Raw genomic sequence first — 18761 nt, forward strand, 5'->3', positions numbered from 1 at the left:
AACAAATCGATATGTCGACGGCAGACCAATTGATAGCGACCTTCCGAAATTATATGGTAACGATTCTATCACATTTCTAAAGTAATGCTGCGACATTATAATTTAACTCGACCTTTCTTCGAAGGAGTTTCGATTTGAATTAAAATACTCGTCGCAGTTAGCATATGGGTAACCGAGTCAAAGCTCTTTCAAATACTAAAGGTGTAACTATGAGTGAAGACGCTTAATGCAATTGCTTTTGCGCGATCATCTTTCGCCATCATTTGCATTATTGTGGAATATTCCTCGCCGTTTCCGAGTATATTTTGTTTTTAGCAAGGCGTCCAGGCCACAATCGTTCTTAAATACAATTTCAAGCCTTCATTCTTCTCACTGCGAGCCGTCAGTATTTATATTTTTGTATATCGCTAGAATGAGTAACCGGCGAGTTTTTATAGCGGAAAGCGTAACGTTGTTTTAACGTCGGACTGGTCAATTGTTTGCTTTTCTGATGGTTTTACCTTTCATCTGTTTAGTAACTACACCAAGGCTAATCAGTGAAAATCATTTTTTGTACACCCCTGAATGTTAAAAATATAGAAATTTGACATTTTTGTCAACTAAATGAAAATTTTAGAGGTGAAGAGTTTGTTCCACATACAAGAGCTGTCTTTTTTTTTTTTCAATACTGACATCTCCGCGCGAAATAAGAAGACTATACGAAAGCTTGAAATTCTATTTGAGAACGATTGTGGCCGCTTTTTTAAAAACCCAATTCAGTGGCCACTTTGTTAAAAACAAAATATGCGAGGAAACGGGCAAGTGATCATGAAAGAGATTGCAAAAAGCGATTGCGTGACACTCGGTTAGTTGTAAGATGACAAATGTTATCGTGTAACAGACGAAACAACATATGGCAATCTGCGGTCTTTCCTTACATTTAGGCAACACGGAAAGCCGTAAAACTCTCGAACAAAAGTTCATCTTTCAAATCGACACTCTTAATCCCACAGGTATCAACGAACACTTTTCATTCCTCTAATTTATTCGTGTTTTTCTCGTTGTCATGTTCTCACCAATGGCGTACCTCCGCTTTTACATATAAAAACACAAACAACCCGCAATTCCTCCATTCGCTCTGACGAAGGACTAACGCTCGAAACGATAGCCTTTTTATTCGTTACGGTGGCCAATTTACATATTTCAACCGAGTTGATATAACCAAATTACATTGTTACTCCCACCGACGCAGCACTACAGTTTCTTTAGTAACTTTTAGCCTTTAGATTGAAAAAACAGTTTTCAAAATTTCCAGTCTGCATTCTGTACCCAATGTGGAGTCTGTAGTCTGCATTTTGTACCTAGTCTGCATTTCGTACCCGGTTTGCAGTCTGTATTTTGTACTGACCGATAGCTAAAATGTGAATTCTGACCATTCAGCCAACATCACCCCAGCAGTTCAAAGTAATACCAAGTAGTTTCAACTGTGTCCGGGAGTTACCCATTGTCATTTAATTATCTTCAAAACTCATTCAAAAGCAATGTATCCATGACTTATTCACAGTTTCTTTTGATTTATTTCTCTCTTTATCACCGTGGTTGTTGTTGTTTGGCAAAGTTAATGAATAAATAAATAAATAAACATCTAAGCCGAAATGTTTTAAAAAATGTATTTCTGCGACGGAGAGATCCAAGAAGTTCAAAATAGAGCGGTGGGAAATGACAAAGAAAGCGCAAGTCAAAACATATTTTTGTATGTGATACAAAGATTAACAATCTTGACAATGAACAAGGTGATGAAAACACGAAAAACTGCTGACATTCCTGAGCAGAATTTGCGGTAAAACTGCGATTAACTGTTCGAAACGATTCCTTTAGATATTTACTTCCTTTGCATCTATCAACAACTTGAAGTTGATTTGTGGATCTTTTTAATTCGTGATGAGACTCATTCAATTGAAATGAAGAATATTGCAGGTTTGATTAAGAGGTGACAAGAGCTCTTCAATCTAGCTTCTTTTGTACTGCAAATGGAAAACGTTCTTTTGAATGGAGAGGAAAAATGAAAGATCAAAAAGTGAAACGTCACGGCTAGCCAGTATGATTAAAACTGCCAAATTTTAACCATTAATCATAAAAATACCTAACCATAAAACAAAAAAAATGAATTTTAATCGCAACGGACACAAAAATTGACCGTAAGCCATAAAATAGCTAGGGTTTTAACTGTTAGCTATGAGGGCCATCACCACATCGAGGCCCTCCTAAGTGCATGACACAGTCATGGGTCTCTTGTTTCTCTTTGCAGAGCTACCCATTTTTGAAATTATTCTAAAGCAGCCACTTCCCACAATGGATGGGGAACACTTTAATTAACTTGCCTATTCCAAAATTCAAAAGATGCAATCTGGAAAAAAGATGGTGCCTCAAAAATTCAAAGGGCAAAATTCCATATCGAAGAAGGAAAGACAATTATTGCCATATGAGATGTTGAAACTGGCGACAGCGGTAAATATTCCTGTGAAGCATCCAACAAAGCTGGGAATAAAGGCTGATAGTTTCTAAAGAAACTGTTTGGGGCTGCGTCGGTGAGGGTAACGAAATAATTTCAATGTATCAACAAAGTTGAAATGGTAAATTCGCCACTGTTACGATTATAAAAGCTGACGTTTCGAGTGTTATCCCTTCGTCGGAGCGAATAGAGGAATTGTGGGTTGTGTGTGCTTTTAAAGGCAGAAAATGGAGCTACGTGATTGGTGGGAACATGGCAACGAGAAAAACAGAAATAAATTAGTGGAATGAAAAGCGTTCGTTGATACCTGTGGAATTTAGACTGCCGGTTTGAGAGATGAGCTTTTGTTCAAGAGTTTTACGGCTTTCCGTGCTACCTAAGTGTAAGGAAAGACCGCAGATTGCCATATGTTGCTTAGAATAATTAGGTAAATTAAAATGTCTAGCGACTGGTTTCGATGTGTCCTTGTCATTCCTCTCCACGTCGCGAAGGTGTTCTCGGAATCGGTCACCTAGTCTTCTGCTTGTTTCGCCGATGTAAATCTTTTTCCAATAAGTGTAAGTTATGCAATACATTACATTGGCAGAGGTGCACGTGAAGTGATCGGTGATCTTAATGGATCGTTTGGGTCCTGATATTTTCTCAGTGTTGTGAACGAAAGGACACGTTTTTCATCGTGCACGAGCGCATTTAAAAGTGCCTGGTTGGTCATTAGTCTGAAAAGAACTTCTGACCAAAAATTACCTATATTTTTGTCGCATTCGAATGAAATGGGCAGAGGCTGCGAAAAGATAGTGCTAGTAGTGTACCGCGTCTGGCTAGCGAGAACCGCAGGGTCTGGGTCCGAGTGTTGTAAATAAATTAAAAAATCGCTCGGTCAAACTGGGACCGAGTTGTGTAGTAGCCTTAGTGTAGTAGCCGAAGTATAGCCGAAGATGAGCCGAAATAGTTCCGAATGATAATCATCTGCCGATCACATTTACGTTACGTTATAAACCGTGAGAGGGTGATGACCTGACTGACGGTCACATGACTGATCATATATTCACACCTTCGGCTCATCTTTGTCATCATTCGGCTACTCCATTCGGATATCATTCAAAAGTATTTCAGCTCATCTTCGGCTATACTTCGGCTACTACACTAAGGCTACTACACAACTCGGTCCCACTTTGACCGAGCGATTTTTTAATTTATTTACAACACTCGGACCCATACCCTGCGGTTTTCGCTAGCCAGACGCGGTACACTACTAGTGCTTGTCTCTGGATCATTTTGAAGTAATTTAAAGTTTTTAAGAATGATGGATTTAACTGAGCGGTTGGGAAATAGACGCTGATGCGCGGGTAAAGATAGTGCCTGGTAGTCTTTTAAATCGCAATGCCTTTTTTCGCCTCCCAATCATTTCTTTGTTTTAATCTGATAGGTGCAAGTTACCATCCACTCATGCTTCAATGGTTTATAATCAGATGCGGAGAAACAAGAACCGAGCGGAATTCGTTGCCGCGTATGTTTAATTTCGATCAGCCAAAAAACTTGCCGTTACAAAAAGGTGTGTCCTGAGGTATTTACGTTCCGAGGCAGAAAACTCTAAGGTTTGTTATCAGATACAGACGGCAGAAAACCCTGTAACGGCTTTACAATGCAAATATTTGTTAAGCAGCTGAGGCGAAACAAGGCATAAGATTGGAAAAGAGTGGAATTTGGCTTGTGCAGGCTAAGAAAGATTCTGTTTGCAGCGTCGAAAGTTTACGAGTTTTGAGTGTGTGCAGTTTCTTTAGACTAGATATGCGAATATTATTTTTCGGAGTTGGATGGTTACAATACTTGTGGATCTCTCCGTGAGATAAGAGGGGCTTGACTTTTGAGATTAAAAGCAACCCTGCATTACCGCAAGAACAATAACTACAAGCTCACAACCATGTTTTATCTCTAGATTAAGTGCTTCAAGTATGAGTTAGTCATAAGTATTCTTTGACTATTTCACTCTTTACACATGCATCTCGCGTGGCCTTGCGGCCATGAAGTGGACAAATGAAAACGTCTCTTTGTACATCTCGTTATTAATTTCCGCTTTTCTGAACTTGCGTCAGGAAATGTGAGGTTCAAATGGTTTTTCTTGAACATTGACTACAGTTGATAACTTAAGAATAATCTGAGTTTAACTAGTTTTGCTGGCGACGTCCGTAAACCATTCATAACGTTCACATGACTAAACTGAGTTAAATCCCAAACCTGCATGACTCACAACTAAGAGTAAATCAAATTATTTTTCACTAAGGATTTTTTAACTCGAGATACTTCAACAAATTATATGCAAACTCTACAACATTGCTCCTTACCAAATTAATGAGCCCACCGCAGTTAAATGTTAGCTTGAGCATTCAAATTAATGACAATGGAAGGTCGAAATATAGACTGTGCCTTTGTCGTAAATACCGTAATTTGTTAAATGATCTTAATATATCGCCTATGGTTGTTTCTCACATCACCGTTATTTGCAACATTGTACTTTTTTTAAGTCGATGGTGGCTGGAGCGAGTGGAACTCATGGAGTATCTGTACCAAGCCGGTTGGTGGTATACAAACAAGGGAAAGAGAATGTACTAATCCAGAACCAGCAAATGGTGGGAAACACTGCAATCGGGCCAGAGCACTGCTGAGAGAATGTAGCAACACGTCCAGTTGTCATCAAGGTAACATACAAAATTCTAATTTTGTGATTTCAGGGAAAGGAAAGTCTCTGACAAAAAAGAAAAAATTAATGAATACACGAATAGATATTAAAATAACAATGAGTTTAGGAAAAATTCTGAGTTTGAACTTTAATCACACACTATCATGAAGGCACGTATGTAAAAACAACAAATTACTTAAAGTAAGGATTTCATTAGAAGTCTCACATCCTTCATGAATGCATTCAAACTGTACCTGTACAAAATTCACAATGTACTTTTTGAAAGAAAGAGAAAAAAACTCGTTCCATGTATATAAATTGTCAAGTTACCGTTTTCTGATAGCTATAGATTATGCTCGTTTTAAAATCTCTTCTGCTCTTCTATTCAGTGTAGCAATTATTACAATGAACGTTATGAGGGTCCTACTTTGATTACAAAACTTTTTCGTAGTGTCTGTAATAGAATAAGAAAGAAGGTAAATTTTGAGCTCGGTAAAGAACGAAGTAGAGAATTTGGTTGTTCGTCTTGTCACAAGCGTGGCGTGGGACAAAGAACAAATTCTAACTCTCCATGAGGAATGAAAACTAAGACCTTCAAACTCCGCGCTCCTATGCCCTACCACTGAACCACAGAGACTCTGTGGTGACTAAGGCCCAACATGAAGTCCATGTATAACACGCGTCCTGCATACTGCTGGGATGTTTGTTATTAGCTTCATTATTATTGATGTTATTTCCATCATCAAAACTATTTAAAAAAAAAGAACAAACAAACGAACTAACTAGATTTATTCCTTTTTTTTTTAACTTTGAAAGCATTTCCACTGCGTTTTAAAACAGAAAAGAACCCATCTGTCGGTAGAATGGAAATCTACACGAACAATAGCTGGGAAAAGCTTTGTACCAGTGAATGGGATGAAGCTGATCTCAATTTAACCTGCATGGCCATGGGCTATTATAACAACGGTGTTTATGTTAATAACACACGGTATGCAGAAAGAGGCAACACCTCCAAGACATCCATCTGCCACAACTGCACCATTCCAACTACATGTGAAAAAAACCTGGCAAAGAAACAGCAATTTTGCAAAGGTAAAAGTGAATTGTACTCATTTTCCGGATTTTTTACCACGATAACTTCAAGTACATTGACAGAAAGATAAAATTGCCTGAGAGAAATTATTTTTAGTCCTCGAGGTTTGCTCAGATACAAGAAAGGTATCAAAAATTAAAAATTCTGCCACAGCTGGCAGTAATGTCGCAATCTGATTGGCCAATGTGTTGCGGACTCACTCGACTGCGCCTCGTGAGTCCTCAAACTATTGTCGCTTAGTTGATTTTAGCTGTTTTCTACAACTCTAGTTACATGCTTAAAAGATAACTACTTAATATAGCCGTCGAAATAAGAACCTGCGCTATCATGCATTTAGGGCTCATAAACGTCATAGTTTCAAAAGAATATTCAAATTGATACTTTTAAATCCTTAATTTCAGCTCCCCTAAAAATTTTTTCCCATTTTTTCTCTTTTACATGCAATAAGAAAATCTCCACATTTCCAATTGACACCTGACAGAACGTCTCTTCCTTCAGAGGTTATAGTCTATGATATGAATTTCCCGATTGCACTCTCAAAGTTTAGCGTTTTAAAGTTATGAGAACATGCTTTCAAAAGTTCTAAAATACTGCAAATATAAATTAGATCTTGTTTGCTTTCAAGTTAGTATAATGATGAAACTTGCGAGGTAAATCACACGAATGCTTTAATTGGAAAAGAAGATCGTCGACCACATCGCTTCAAGGAGACTAACATTATGCAACGTAAACGTCTTGATCCACATTGGAAAACAAATGACACCTGTAACATCGAAACTATTATTTTCCGAACCAATGAAAATTGTAGGCTGACGGAAAATATAAAAAAAATATGCCAAGAATGTTGAAGAACACAATCACTAAATTGGCACTAACTGAATAAATCACTTCGTGATTTATGGCCATTCGTAATGTTTCAGAAATTTATCATTGCTATAACTAGCGAATTTTATCCTAGTGTATTTAATGTTTTATAATTTTCTAAGTTCCTGTTCGCTTGAATGGTGCAAATGTGGAGTATGGAGGAAGAGTGGAAGTATTTTACAAAGGTAAATGGGGAAAGATCTGCAGGAATGGATGGGATTTTGACGATGTCAAAGTCATTTGTCGTCAACTTGGCTTTAAGGAGGCTTTGGCGGAATTCATTGGTTCAGACGTGAAGGATAAGGGAATTCCTACTGTAATGTCAGATGTCTCTTGCAAAGGAGATGAGCCAGAACTTGCATTTTGTGCTCGTACTGATGGAAAGGTTAATATCCCACCCCAATGTTTATCAGATGGCAAGGACTCTCAGGCGTTGTGTCAACCAAGTAAGTAGTTCATTATAAAGCCCGAAAGGTGATTTTCTTCCCTTGTGTTGTCTCTCTTCCACAGTTAGACATTTTAGGGTAAAGGAAAATCAGCTAAAAACTCGGAGCTATAGATGACTACTAGCTCTTTTCTGAAGAGTGCCTGTTGGAGTACGGCTTGCGAAAAAGCATATTTTTTTTTTCGCATATTTTACACTTAAGATAAAGATATGACTCGGACAGGGGTGACATGACTTGGTTTGGGGTGACATGACTACGGCTATTGGTGATTTTACTAAGTTGGTCTGAGGTAATATGACTCAAGTGAATTAAGCTAGGGCTCAAGTGACTTTTATGGGGGTTTCAATGGCTCTTTATCGGATTTCATGACTCGGTGAAGGGTTACCTAGGTCTTTCAGGGTCGTCACGTCTTTTCAAAATTTGGATGTAACATAAATTGACAACGGTTGACTTGACTTTTTGTGGAGTAATGTAACTTAGCCTAATATAATGTACGAAAAATCTACAGATTTGCCAATTTAAGGATTGGTATAGGCAAATATATCTTTCCTTTCTCTACCTGTGATGGTATTCAAAATGAATTAATTTTTTTGTAACATCCTCTAACTGAACCATTTCTTGCAGAGAACAAAAAAGTGTTGGACAAAAAAGAACTCTATTTTGAAATTGGTAGCAATGAAAAGCTTCAATGCTCAATACATAATGAAAGCAGATATACAGGATGGGCCATTAATGGTCAAACAGTGAACTCTACTTATCAAAGAGTCAGGACTAAAGAAACTGGTGAACTGTTTATTGACAAGGTGCTGTTGTCTGATGGAGGATTATACGAATGCTACAGATTGGAATATGTTCAATATTACGTTGTCTACGTTAATGGTAAGGAACACATCTTTTCAGCTTACAGAAATACAGGCACAGGCTAAAAATACAGGATAATGAAGGGTAAGATTACCATACTACTGAGCTTTTAATAGTACTGCTATGATATTGGGGGTTCTTATCACTTCTTTCGACAGCAAAATTTACTAAGAACACGCTAGACGAACAAACCTTGATTGCGGACACATCTGGTTTATTAAGCTGCGGTGCCGAGGGAGTACCGAGCCCACAGATATCTTGGAGTAAAAAAGGACGAAACTCTTTAGACCACATGCGATTTTATCAAGTATCCAACGGCAGCCTATTTATTAGATCCGTAAAGTATGAAGACAATGGGATATTCATTTGTACAATGAAACAAACTAAAGGACCAAAGAGGATCACAAGCAATGATAAAACCATACTTTTGACAGTTATGGGTGAGTAACCAATGGGGGAAATATATAGCCATGTGAGGTGAAACCATATCATTATTACATTTGTTGACTTAAGTTCTTTTAAAAAAGGTATCGTGTTAAATAGCTATCGCTTTTTTTTCAAAACTCTCTACGTAGAGGTTAGCATTAACTGCAGAAACCGGACTTCCCATCACTGCGCCTTCTGTCTGCTTGTAAATTTGTCCGTTATAATGGAAGACTACCGTCAATAGATCTTAATACGAAGTTCAAGGGGTCTGCAATATGAAAAACCAAACAAAGAAAACTATTTTTCTAGTCAAGTGCTAATATTATCAGTTAAAATTCTAGTGCTTACGGCCAGGTTGTTGATATCTCACCCAATTGATCTCTATTTTGCTCTTTAAAAGTCTATCCAAAAGAGGACCAGGCAGGCGTGACACATGCCATCTCACCGATTTCTCTCAAACTTTCACAGACGGTTAAGGTCATAAAGCTATTCAAGAGTCCAAAGTAGTTTGAGCTATCGGTTAATCCCTGGGGTACAAGGGCCTTCACATCAAATCTCAGGGATAAAAGCCCTAAAATTGTACTTTCAAAAAAGATCTCCCACACTGATAGAATGCGGTGGATTTTAATCTAACTTCCTCCAACAATTCTTTTAACCTTAGGTAATACAAGGTTCGAAGCTGGATTCATTTGAAATTAATCTCGCCAATCGAGAGCATCTCATAATTAACCATGTCACGTGACAAATTTAAGAGACTGAAAATAAGGCTTTTTTCATTGCAAATATCTCCAATGGGCAACGTTACATGTCGATCAACATGTGATCACAGTAAAACCCAATCACAGTGCTATGTTTCTGACGAAAAAAGATTTTGGCCTCTGTGAAATATTTATATGGGATTTGCTTTAACACCAGTTTCTTCTCCCTGGAATAATGTTTCCTGCAAATTAGAGCGAACACGTTCGGAAAATCGGATTGACTTCTTTGATTTCTCCATTGCCCAACCCTCCTCGAGTGATGGACTGTCATCAGCGGCTGATACTGATGGGGATTCTGTCACTGGCGGTGCACCACCAACTTCACCTTGCCCATAGTCTCCTGTAATAGTTTTACAGGTCTCTGCCCACTTTGCTACGATGCTGTCATAGCCGTATTTTCTTTCTTATAATTTAACTTGATTAGGTGGCGTCCAAAATCAAGATGTTTCTCTAGACCTTTAAATTCCTTGTAGACTTTGACACAGTTGTTTAGGGCAGGAATAGGAGGCGACCAATCGTTTTGCTGACTCAGCCTCTTCTGATTGAATTATTTGCACCTTCGTTGGCGCTTATGGTCCAACAACCTGGGCTTCCATTGCTCCTGCACGTAACGTGCCGACTTCTTGTAAAGGTTGGCTAAATGGCTGAGGTTCTTTGATACCTGTAGGACCTTTAAGAATAACTCCTCCACATTTCCACAAGACTTTATTCTTGATGATCTCCGTTCAAATTCAAGACTTTCCGCCGGAGCTTCTAACAGATTTCCAACTGAACTTTCCTTCTTTCATTGAGTTATGTTCGAGTCTACCAGAACATGTGCAAAGTAAAAATCCTAGGTCAAATGTCAATCAAGTCATCGCGTTCCCATTGGATAACTAGACAACAGTACAAATCACGTGCGACTGAGTAACGAAATCTATATAGGTAACGAAATCGATAGTAACGTAATATATTTTCAAAACATACTTCTGAAGCTGTGCCAGCGAAAAAAGCCTTCCGGTGCCCACATTGTATGCCTTCCAAGCTCTCAGTCCAGCTGAATCGAACAAGAAATTGTTCAGTGGTCGAATTCCAGTCATGCTATGTTTCGTCATACTTTGAAAAGAATCTTGGATTTCTACTACAGTGGCATAAAAGCCCTTTACCCCACCATACGATTCAATTGCAATCTTCATGTCATTGGCGGTGTTTATGTCATTTCCCTCGTTTATAAATCGCCGCTTATGACTTTTACGAGTGGCTATAGGCGGTCACAGACATCTTTGCCGGCTTGGGGATTGCTGAGGTCATAGCGCAAGATTCTGATTCCGACGTGCTCACCAAGACTTGCCAATAACAAAATAAGATGCGCATTGTGGTAGCACTCAGCGTTATCGGATCGTAAGAAAGCTTCTCTGAGGCTAGAATAACTAGTCTTTAAAGCCATAAGCGTACTTTCCAGAATTGATGCCTCTGCAAACCAGTTTTGGGAGCATTTTTCGAAAGGGTGGATATAGCTTCTTGCCGAGAGAAAAAACGGGATTGTATTACCCAATTAGTATTGTCACCGTTAGGCTTACAGCCAATGTTGAGGTAAAGCTCTATATTGTGAAACACCGACTCAATAGGGAATTTGTTTAAAGCATGTAATTGCATTCTCGGTTTACCAACATTTTTACTTCCAGAAATTGCGTAAAATGTGTAAATCAACTTTTTTCTGGCCAATGTCTTCTTCTCAGATATAACACTTGCAGATGTCTTGGTTGCGGCATCACTTTCACTTTATTGCGTTGATCTAAGTTAGTCTGATGACTACTAGGTTAGTTTATCACACCTTCTGTTATGCTGGCGCGATGAACACTAATCATAAATAACTTGTAGGTTTTCTTTTTTCTAGACGTCGACCTCAGTTATATTACACCCAGACGCAACTGGGTGCAAGGTTTCATTCTATCTAAAGGCAACTCTTTACGACTGTAAACCTCACTGAAAATATCGTGACGTAGCTCCCTTAAGACCGAAAAAGCAAGTTCGTATAGCCAACGCAGAGCTTTAACCTGTTTATAGTCGAACGTTATAAACTACCTTTTACCTTGTGTGCAAAGTAAATGGTCAAATTTTTTTTTCAGTTTCCCGTTGAAGCTTTTCTGTCACAAGAAGTGAGCAGTTATTGTCATATTGACCTGCGAAATAAACTATTCACAAATTCTGTTAATTCCCTATCCAGTTTAAGTAATTTCATCTATTAACTATAAATTATCTGGCAGAAGAACAAGGAATGCCACTGGTGTCTATCTGGTTCGAATTTTACAAGAGACATGGTTCCAAACAGGAAAATTAAAACAAAATCATACCTGCACCGACGGGAACAAGAACTCTCCATTTCTCTATAATCTTTTTACACATCTGTAGGCTTGCTCCTCTTTCTCGTTTTCGTCGCTTTTTTCCACGTAGAGGATGGTAACATTTTAGACTTGGTCTCCACCAGGTTCCTAGCGGAGCGTGATGCTTCGGTCACACTGTTATATCGTCCCCCATCTCATCAAAGAATCCCACTGTAGCTAAAGTGAGGTCTTTTTCCGACCTAACAAATGTTTGGGGAAACTTCAGTTGTCGCAAATGAGATTTCATATCCTTCCCACAGGATAACAAAGGAAATAGTTCATTATTCTTCTTTTGAAATCTCACTGAAAAATCACAAGTGCTATTGGGATGCGAAGAGAACGAACAAGACAATTGGGCAGCCATGGCTTTGGATTGCCGCTACAAAAAATCGACCAAGTAACAAGAAAAAACAACGGCAAGACTTCACTGACAAGAAAAGACTACGTGTTTTTTTTGTCATCTTTGTTTACTTTTCATGGCGACGGCGTTTACATTAGCCTGATTGAAGGATCTCTACCTCGAAAATAATCATGCAATCAGACTTAACAAAGGTAAAATAAAATAAGTTTTTTTTAAAGTAGAATGGGAATTTTATTCCTGAATTCATGCAATGCATGTGACAGGAGCACGTGTCACGCCACACACCTAAATTTGCATGACGGCTGTTTTTTCTCTGGAGGGAAATTAGTCATGTACATCCTAAGTTTGATAGTAAATTTAACAAGTATGGAAAGTAGCAAAATGTGCAAAATATACCTCGCATATTTTGTTTTTAGCTGCTGACTTCTAGCGTATAAACCAGAATCGGTGTTATTAGATCTGCTAGTAACTGTCAGTGAATTGTGTCAATATCTAGGAATTGGTGCAATTTATTCAACGCCTTAACTATGCAGCTAATCACCTGTTAATACTTTTAGAGCCAAAAAACAAAACAATTGGCGTCACGTATACCATAACACGATTTGATTCGGCTCGTTAACCAGCAGCTTGAGATCACAAAGTGCTTAATTTAACTTAGCCTGTCACGCACTTCGGAGGAATATGATCACGACTATTTCAGAGAAGCTAAAAATTGTTTATCGTCAGAAACATAGCCCTCTGATTGGGTTTTACTGTGATCACATGTTGATCGACATGTAACGTTGCCCATTGGAGATATTTGCAATTAAAAAAGCCTAATTTTTGGTCTCTTAAAAGTGTCGCTTGACATGGTTAATTATGAAATGCTCTCGATTGGCGAGATTAATTTTAAATCAATCCAACTTCGAACCTTCTATTAGCTAAGGTTCAAACAATTGTTGGAGTAAATTAGATTAAAATCCACCGCATTCTATCAGTGTGGGAGATCTTTTTTGAAAGTTCAATTTTAGGGCTAATTTCTGAGTTTTATCCCTGAGATTTGATTTGAAAGCCCAGTACCCCAGGGATTAACCGGGAGCTCAAACTACTTGGAGTCTTGAATAACTTTATGACCTTAATCATCTGTGAAAGCTTGAGAGAAATCGGTGAGATGGCATGTGTCACGTCTGCCTGGTCCTCTCGTGGACAGACTCTTAACTCCTGACTCGGTCCAACGCGTTTTGCGGAGATGAAGATGAGAATTGCGCAAAATAGGCCTGAAACATTTGTATAAAATCTCTATCAGATATGTTGATATTGGACAAGAGTAGTTTTTTTTCCGTTTAGTGATGCCACCGTTTTCTGTTTTGGTTTTTCTTTAACCTCCTAGTTCGACCAAAAGTAAACATTTCTGGAGCAAGCAATCTCATCATAGAGGGAAACAGTGTGAACTTGACGTGTGAAATTGTGGCTGGTCGGCCTGCGCCTGAGATAACCTGGCTCAAGAATAAGACTTTGCAGGGAAAAGGCTGGTCTCTCCTTTTCCCTAAAATAAAAAAGAGCGACGAAGGGCGGTACACTTGTAAGGCACAGAATCCCGCGGGAAATTGTACCAAATACGTTAATATTTCTGTTAAGGGTGAGTTTGTTAATCTCACAGTTATGTATTTGGTTTGTCTACTGGGTGAAAATCAGTGTTCCGTGGGTCGGACTTAGGATTAAGGGGTCTGGGTCTGGGCTACAGGATCATTCTTTAGGTAAGTAACAACTTGGTTTATGAAGGATGACACATAAACGGTATGAACTGTTGAACTAGTGGCTCTGTGCCTTAAAAATCTTCTAAAAAAATTAAGAATAGTTTATAAACAGGCAGAACTTGAGGAACTGATAGAATTCTTCTTACGTATTTCTAAAGGGATTCAATTCCGTAGCTTTACCCCACGAATTTGAAAAGTCTTACCTTTTTTCCGTTTCCCTGTTGTACCGAGGGCACATTAAATTGTAGTTCTTAAGACGACTGACCCTACTGTGTAAGTCAGAATTTCTGGGAATTACCTGCGTTATATAACTTTGACAGTCGGTCTCTGTAAAGCATGTTGTGTTGTTGGGTGAGATAAAAGTACTACGTAGAAATGAATCTTAGGAAAACCATCAGGAAAAACTTAACATCTAACGTTTCAGCTGTTAATTGCAATGGATTAATTTGTTAGGACCAGGTCCATGATAAGTGTTTTTTCAGACCGCTTAATCTTATATCTATTCGTGCGTGATGATTTCAAAGCTCAGTTAGCAATCTAGCCCGGCCTATTTGGATTTTTGAAGCATTTGCATCATAAAATCAAAGCCTGTTTCATCTTCGTCTTTATACTTATGTATTTGAGTGGTGGTGGTGGGGGGAGGGGGGGGGGGGGGGTTGCGGTGGGGGTTTTGAACCTGTAATGACTATATTTGCAATTCGCAGTGTGCGTTTTTTCTGCTCGCCTTGCAGTTCCGCCCCGTGTAAAGCTTAAGATCAAGAATGTTAGCATTGAAGTAAACTCCACGTTTACTGAGAAGTGTTATTGGAGTGGTGATCCAGAAGTATCTGTCAATTGGACCAAGGATGGAGTGCTTCTTAGTAACAAAAACACCCTGGTAATTAAATGCGCGACTTTTAAAGATAAGGGCAAGTATGAATCCACTGCTCAAAATGATTATGGCAAAGCTAACGCCTCCTTCTGGATAGATGTCACAGGTAAACTCCATACTGTAGTCTATGTCTGAATGTTGAGGCTATTCCTCAACAAGGTTTTATGTTAGTCCGTTCCGTTCCCCTTTTTTTTGTATGTCAGTGGACCACAATCCTTCAGTAGTAACTTTATATTTTGAGCCCCTTTACGCACGTAAAAAAGCGCTTGTGAATGAGTTATGTACGTAAAAACTGTTTTCTTTTCTTTCGTTTACCGCCTTTCATCATGTGGTTTTTACGGCTCCCTGAGCCTCGTAATTTATGATGAAAGGGCGACCGGATGGTCTTGTAAACATTGGAATTCTTCGCCGTCGTTAAATTCGTTGGGTTAATGAGCTGTTCTGTTGTTATTCGCCATCAACGCCGCTATATGTGTCCGACCCGGACACTGAACTTGCACTTCGAGAAAGTGTTAGTTTTTTTGTAGTTTAAGTGTCCCTGTCTGAGAAAGTGTTCCAGGAGCCAAAAGTAGTGGTCAACCGATTTGGCTGAAACATGGCCATAAGTTGAGTGTGGTAAGATATTTCAACAGTCACTTTGGCCCACTTCTCTGATTGTTTGTTCAGGAGTTTCAGGGGGTCTCATTTGTGGCCTATTGAGCACCAAGAGTTCATCCTTCTAGGTGGCATTTTGAAAGCGCTACAAAACTCCATTAGTAAATTTTGCTGCCAAAGGAATTTGACCACGGACTCTACTTAAGTGGAGCTTTTACTTCATAAATGTAACTTTGTTCTCAAGCGATTACACAGAGAAGGGCCTGGGGCTAAATTTAGGTCAAATTTGAGGTCAAAATCACTATCCAAATTTGCCATTTTGCAAACAACCATAATATTCACCTGCCTTGTTGCATAACTCTCATACCGATTCCAGTACGTATTTTAGTGACCCATTTATCAAAATCAGTTGAGAAAAATTGGGCTTATTTAGGTTTGTTAAGTTTTTGGCACAAACTCTCCATGCCCCTCTAAGGCCAAGCAAAATGGAATTTCGAGCATAATTCACGCTATAAACTGACCAAAGTCTTGACACACAGCCTGTATTTTGTAGTTTGTTGAGTGAAAAGGAAACATTAAAGCCAAATCATTGTCATTACTTAGAAATACCTCGACTCATAGCTCATAATTACTCTAATAAGGCCTCCGATTAGCATTGCAAACAACCAGCGGTTTAGGAAAATAAAGGTAATTTTTCCTATGAAAACCTAGTACTCATCACATCCTAAATGATGATGTTCTGACCTAGATATGACAAATACTTCATGTGGTCTCTTTTAGCATTTCCATGCGTGTACTCATGTTACGGGAAGTAAAACTTAGAAAAAAGATAGGTTTACTTATTGTGTGGTGTATTTGTTCGTTTGTTTGTTTGTTTGTTAGTTTATTTGTTTGTTTGCTTTGGAAATTTTATTTAGGGTTAAGCGGAAAGGGTTAACGTGGTCAATGTTGAATCTGATGCTCCTTTTATTTCAAGTTTCTCCCCAGATCACTAAGCCTCCGATAAGCCAGTCTGTTACCGAAGGGCATCCAGTGAACTTCAGTTGCCGAGCCTCAGGTGTGCCAACACCAACCCTAGTCTGGGTTTTTAATAATGATAACCTCAAACAAACCGATCACGATGGAGAATCGTTGCTAGAATTGCCAAGTGTCACAAAAGAGATGAAAGGCACTTACAAGTGTGAAGCGAAAAACAAAGCAGATACTACTAGTTCCTCTGCAACACTGCGTGTTTATGGTAAGTTTAATGATAATGATAATGATGACTATGACTTTGACGATAACGATAACGAAAACAAAGACGACGACAATGGAGAAGGGGACGGATATGAAGATAAAGCCGTAGTGATTTGTGATGCGAGAACAAACGAAGAAAGAATTAAAAGTGACGGCGCCATCATGCCGGGTTAACTGATACGATTTAATGTAATTGCTGCGGTGATTCTAGAGACGTACGCGATTTTTTGAGAAATCGAGCGGGTAAATTTTTGGAACAATCCGATCCTTGGCTGGGAAACATCGCGTTTACAAATTTGTAATAGGTCTGGAATGATGTCACCTGTCTGCTGATTATATAACTTTCAACAAGACTGGCAGATATTCAGGCGCAAACGACTTTTGGTGAGCACAAGCATATTAAATCGCCAGCTTTTAAAAATACGGGTTGACGTGTGATATTAACCCTGACAAGTGAATAGGCGAGTGCTATATTCCCTGGGAAGGAGGGAGCAAAAAATGAAGACCAATGAAAACCAACTAGTATACGCTTAGCCGCTGATATTGCAGATTTATAACTTTTTTAGCTACTGCGTGTAAATATTTCCAGAAAAATGGGCATTCTACGCGATGTGTTGTTGAATAATCCCCGAGACGAAGCCTTCCGCGCGTAATTTTCAAAAACTCGATGATAGGCAGCTGAAAAAGCAAGACGAAAATCCATATATCTATGCCACGTACAATTGAGAATATCAACTACGAGCCTGGGGATGAATAGGTCGGGATAGACAACCAATCTCTGGAGTCCTTTTGATACGATCACCAAGAGATTAAATTAAAACTTCAAAGTATTGAAACCGTAGGAAATTTTTTTATATTCTTAGTTGTAATTTTGGGCGCTTGCGACAGTAACCAGTCATTTATAAGTATGGAGCCTCACCTTATTTTTCTGAGGCCTTTTTCAAACCTTTTTAGCCCAAGCAACATGATGCAAAAGTTCCTTTTATGAGGTCAAATTTACCTTGTTTTCTTTTTATTGATCCAATTTTGTTTTACTTTGGAGAGTTGTAAATGTGAGTTGGATTTTTTTCAATCAATTACCCCTTATTTGCAACGTAGGAAAAGCCTCTGCTCAAGTTGCTCCAGATCCATATCCAACACTCACAGCAGGAGATGTCCTCACATTGACATGCCCGGTCAACGAAGACACAATAAATGTAACTTGGAAAAAAGATGGAGACTCACCATCAGAAAGAGCAAAGATTTCTACATCATTGGATAAGAAAGAGAGTAAACTTACCATTAATGAGGTTTTGGAAGAAGATGGGGGAAACTATTCGTGTGAAGGACGTAACCAGCTTGGGTTTGTGGCCTGCTCCTTTGTAAAAATAACTGTCAGAGGTGAGCACATAAAACTTCAATAATGAAGTAACAAGGTCATTGTTATAGAAGAAAACTTCCACTCCTTACTTTCTTCTCATGGTTTACTATTGGTTTTTGTTTTCTGAAAAAAATTATTTCTTCAATTTAAAAATAGATGACAAACAGTGGCAGAACTTTATACATGCAGATATCTACATACTACATTTTTTCCCCATGGAGGATCACACGAAAATAAGCTCGGATTTCTCCATAGATCTGTAAAGGAAATTTAAGTTATTTCGCTTTTAAAAGAGAAGTCAATCAAAGGCTAAAATAATGCACAGTAGGGATGCGCACAGCCATTCCGGACGGTAACATGACTATTATTACTGTAACAGTTACTATCGATGAGGTTTATCTAATGGCTACATATTTAACTGACACAATTAGCTGAGCAAGTGTCACGAGCCATGCAAGGTTTCAATTCTTTGTGGTATTACATTGGTGGATCAGTGGCAGCAGTAATTGTTGTTTCGCTGATTGCCTGTTTCTTTTACAAGCGTCGAAGGACAGGTGAGGCCCAGTTGCCCTGTTTTATTTTAGCTAGCTTTGTTTAAAGTAAGAAAAGCTAAAAATTGGTCAA

At 38.7% G+C, this 18761-nt stretch overlaps 2 protein-coding genes and 2 pseudogenes across 2 annotated transcripts in view; 1 reads left to right on the forward strand and 3 right to left on the reverse strand.

Moving 5' to 3' along the window:
- LOC111347607 (uncharacterized) overlaps window positions 1-18761 on the reverse strand; it is a 563268-nt gene that overhangs the window by 317776 nt on the left and 226731 nt on the right. The window lies entirely within an intron of this gene.
- LOC111319337 (vascular endothelial growth factor receptor 1) overlaps window positions 1-18761 on the forward strand; it is a 36972-nt gene that overhangs the window by 9343 nt on the left and 8868 nt on the right. The window contains exons 4-13 of the mRNA XM_088761084.1: window positions 5014-5187; window positions 5985-6260; window positions 7248-7571; window positions 8196-8450; window positions 8591-8872; window positions 13710-13958; window positions 14808-15053; window positions 16518-16778; window positions 17876-18157; window positions 18569-18691. Of these exons, the coding sequence (XP_088617210.1) occupies window positions 5014-5187; window positions 5985-6260; window positions 7248-7571; window positions 8196-8450; window positions 8591-8872; window positions 13710-13958; window positions 14808-15053; window positions 16518-16778; window positions 17876-18157; window positions 18569-18691 (2472 nt within the window). The remainder of the gene's footprint in view (window positions 1-5013; window positions 5188-5984; window positions 6261-7247; window positions 7572-8195; window positions 8451-8590; window positions 8873-13709; window positions 13959-14807; window positions 15054-16517; window positions 16779-17875; window positions 18158-18568; window positions 18692-18761) is intronic.
- On the reverse strand, window positions 9748-10404 carry LOC148731452 (uncharacterized; annotated as a pseudogene).
- LOC148731453 (uncharacterized) lies at window positions 10254-11978 on the reverse strand (annotated as a pseudogene).

The sequence above is a fragment of the Stylophora pistillata genome, chromosome 5 (assembly GCF_964205215.1).
Source record: "Stylophora pistillata chromosome 5, jaStyPist1.2, whole genome shotgun sequence".
Taxonomy (NCBI): domain Eukaryota; kingdom Metazoa; phylum Cnidaria; class Anthozoa; order Scleractinia; family Pocilloporidae; genus Stylophora; species Stylophora pistillata.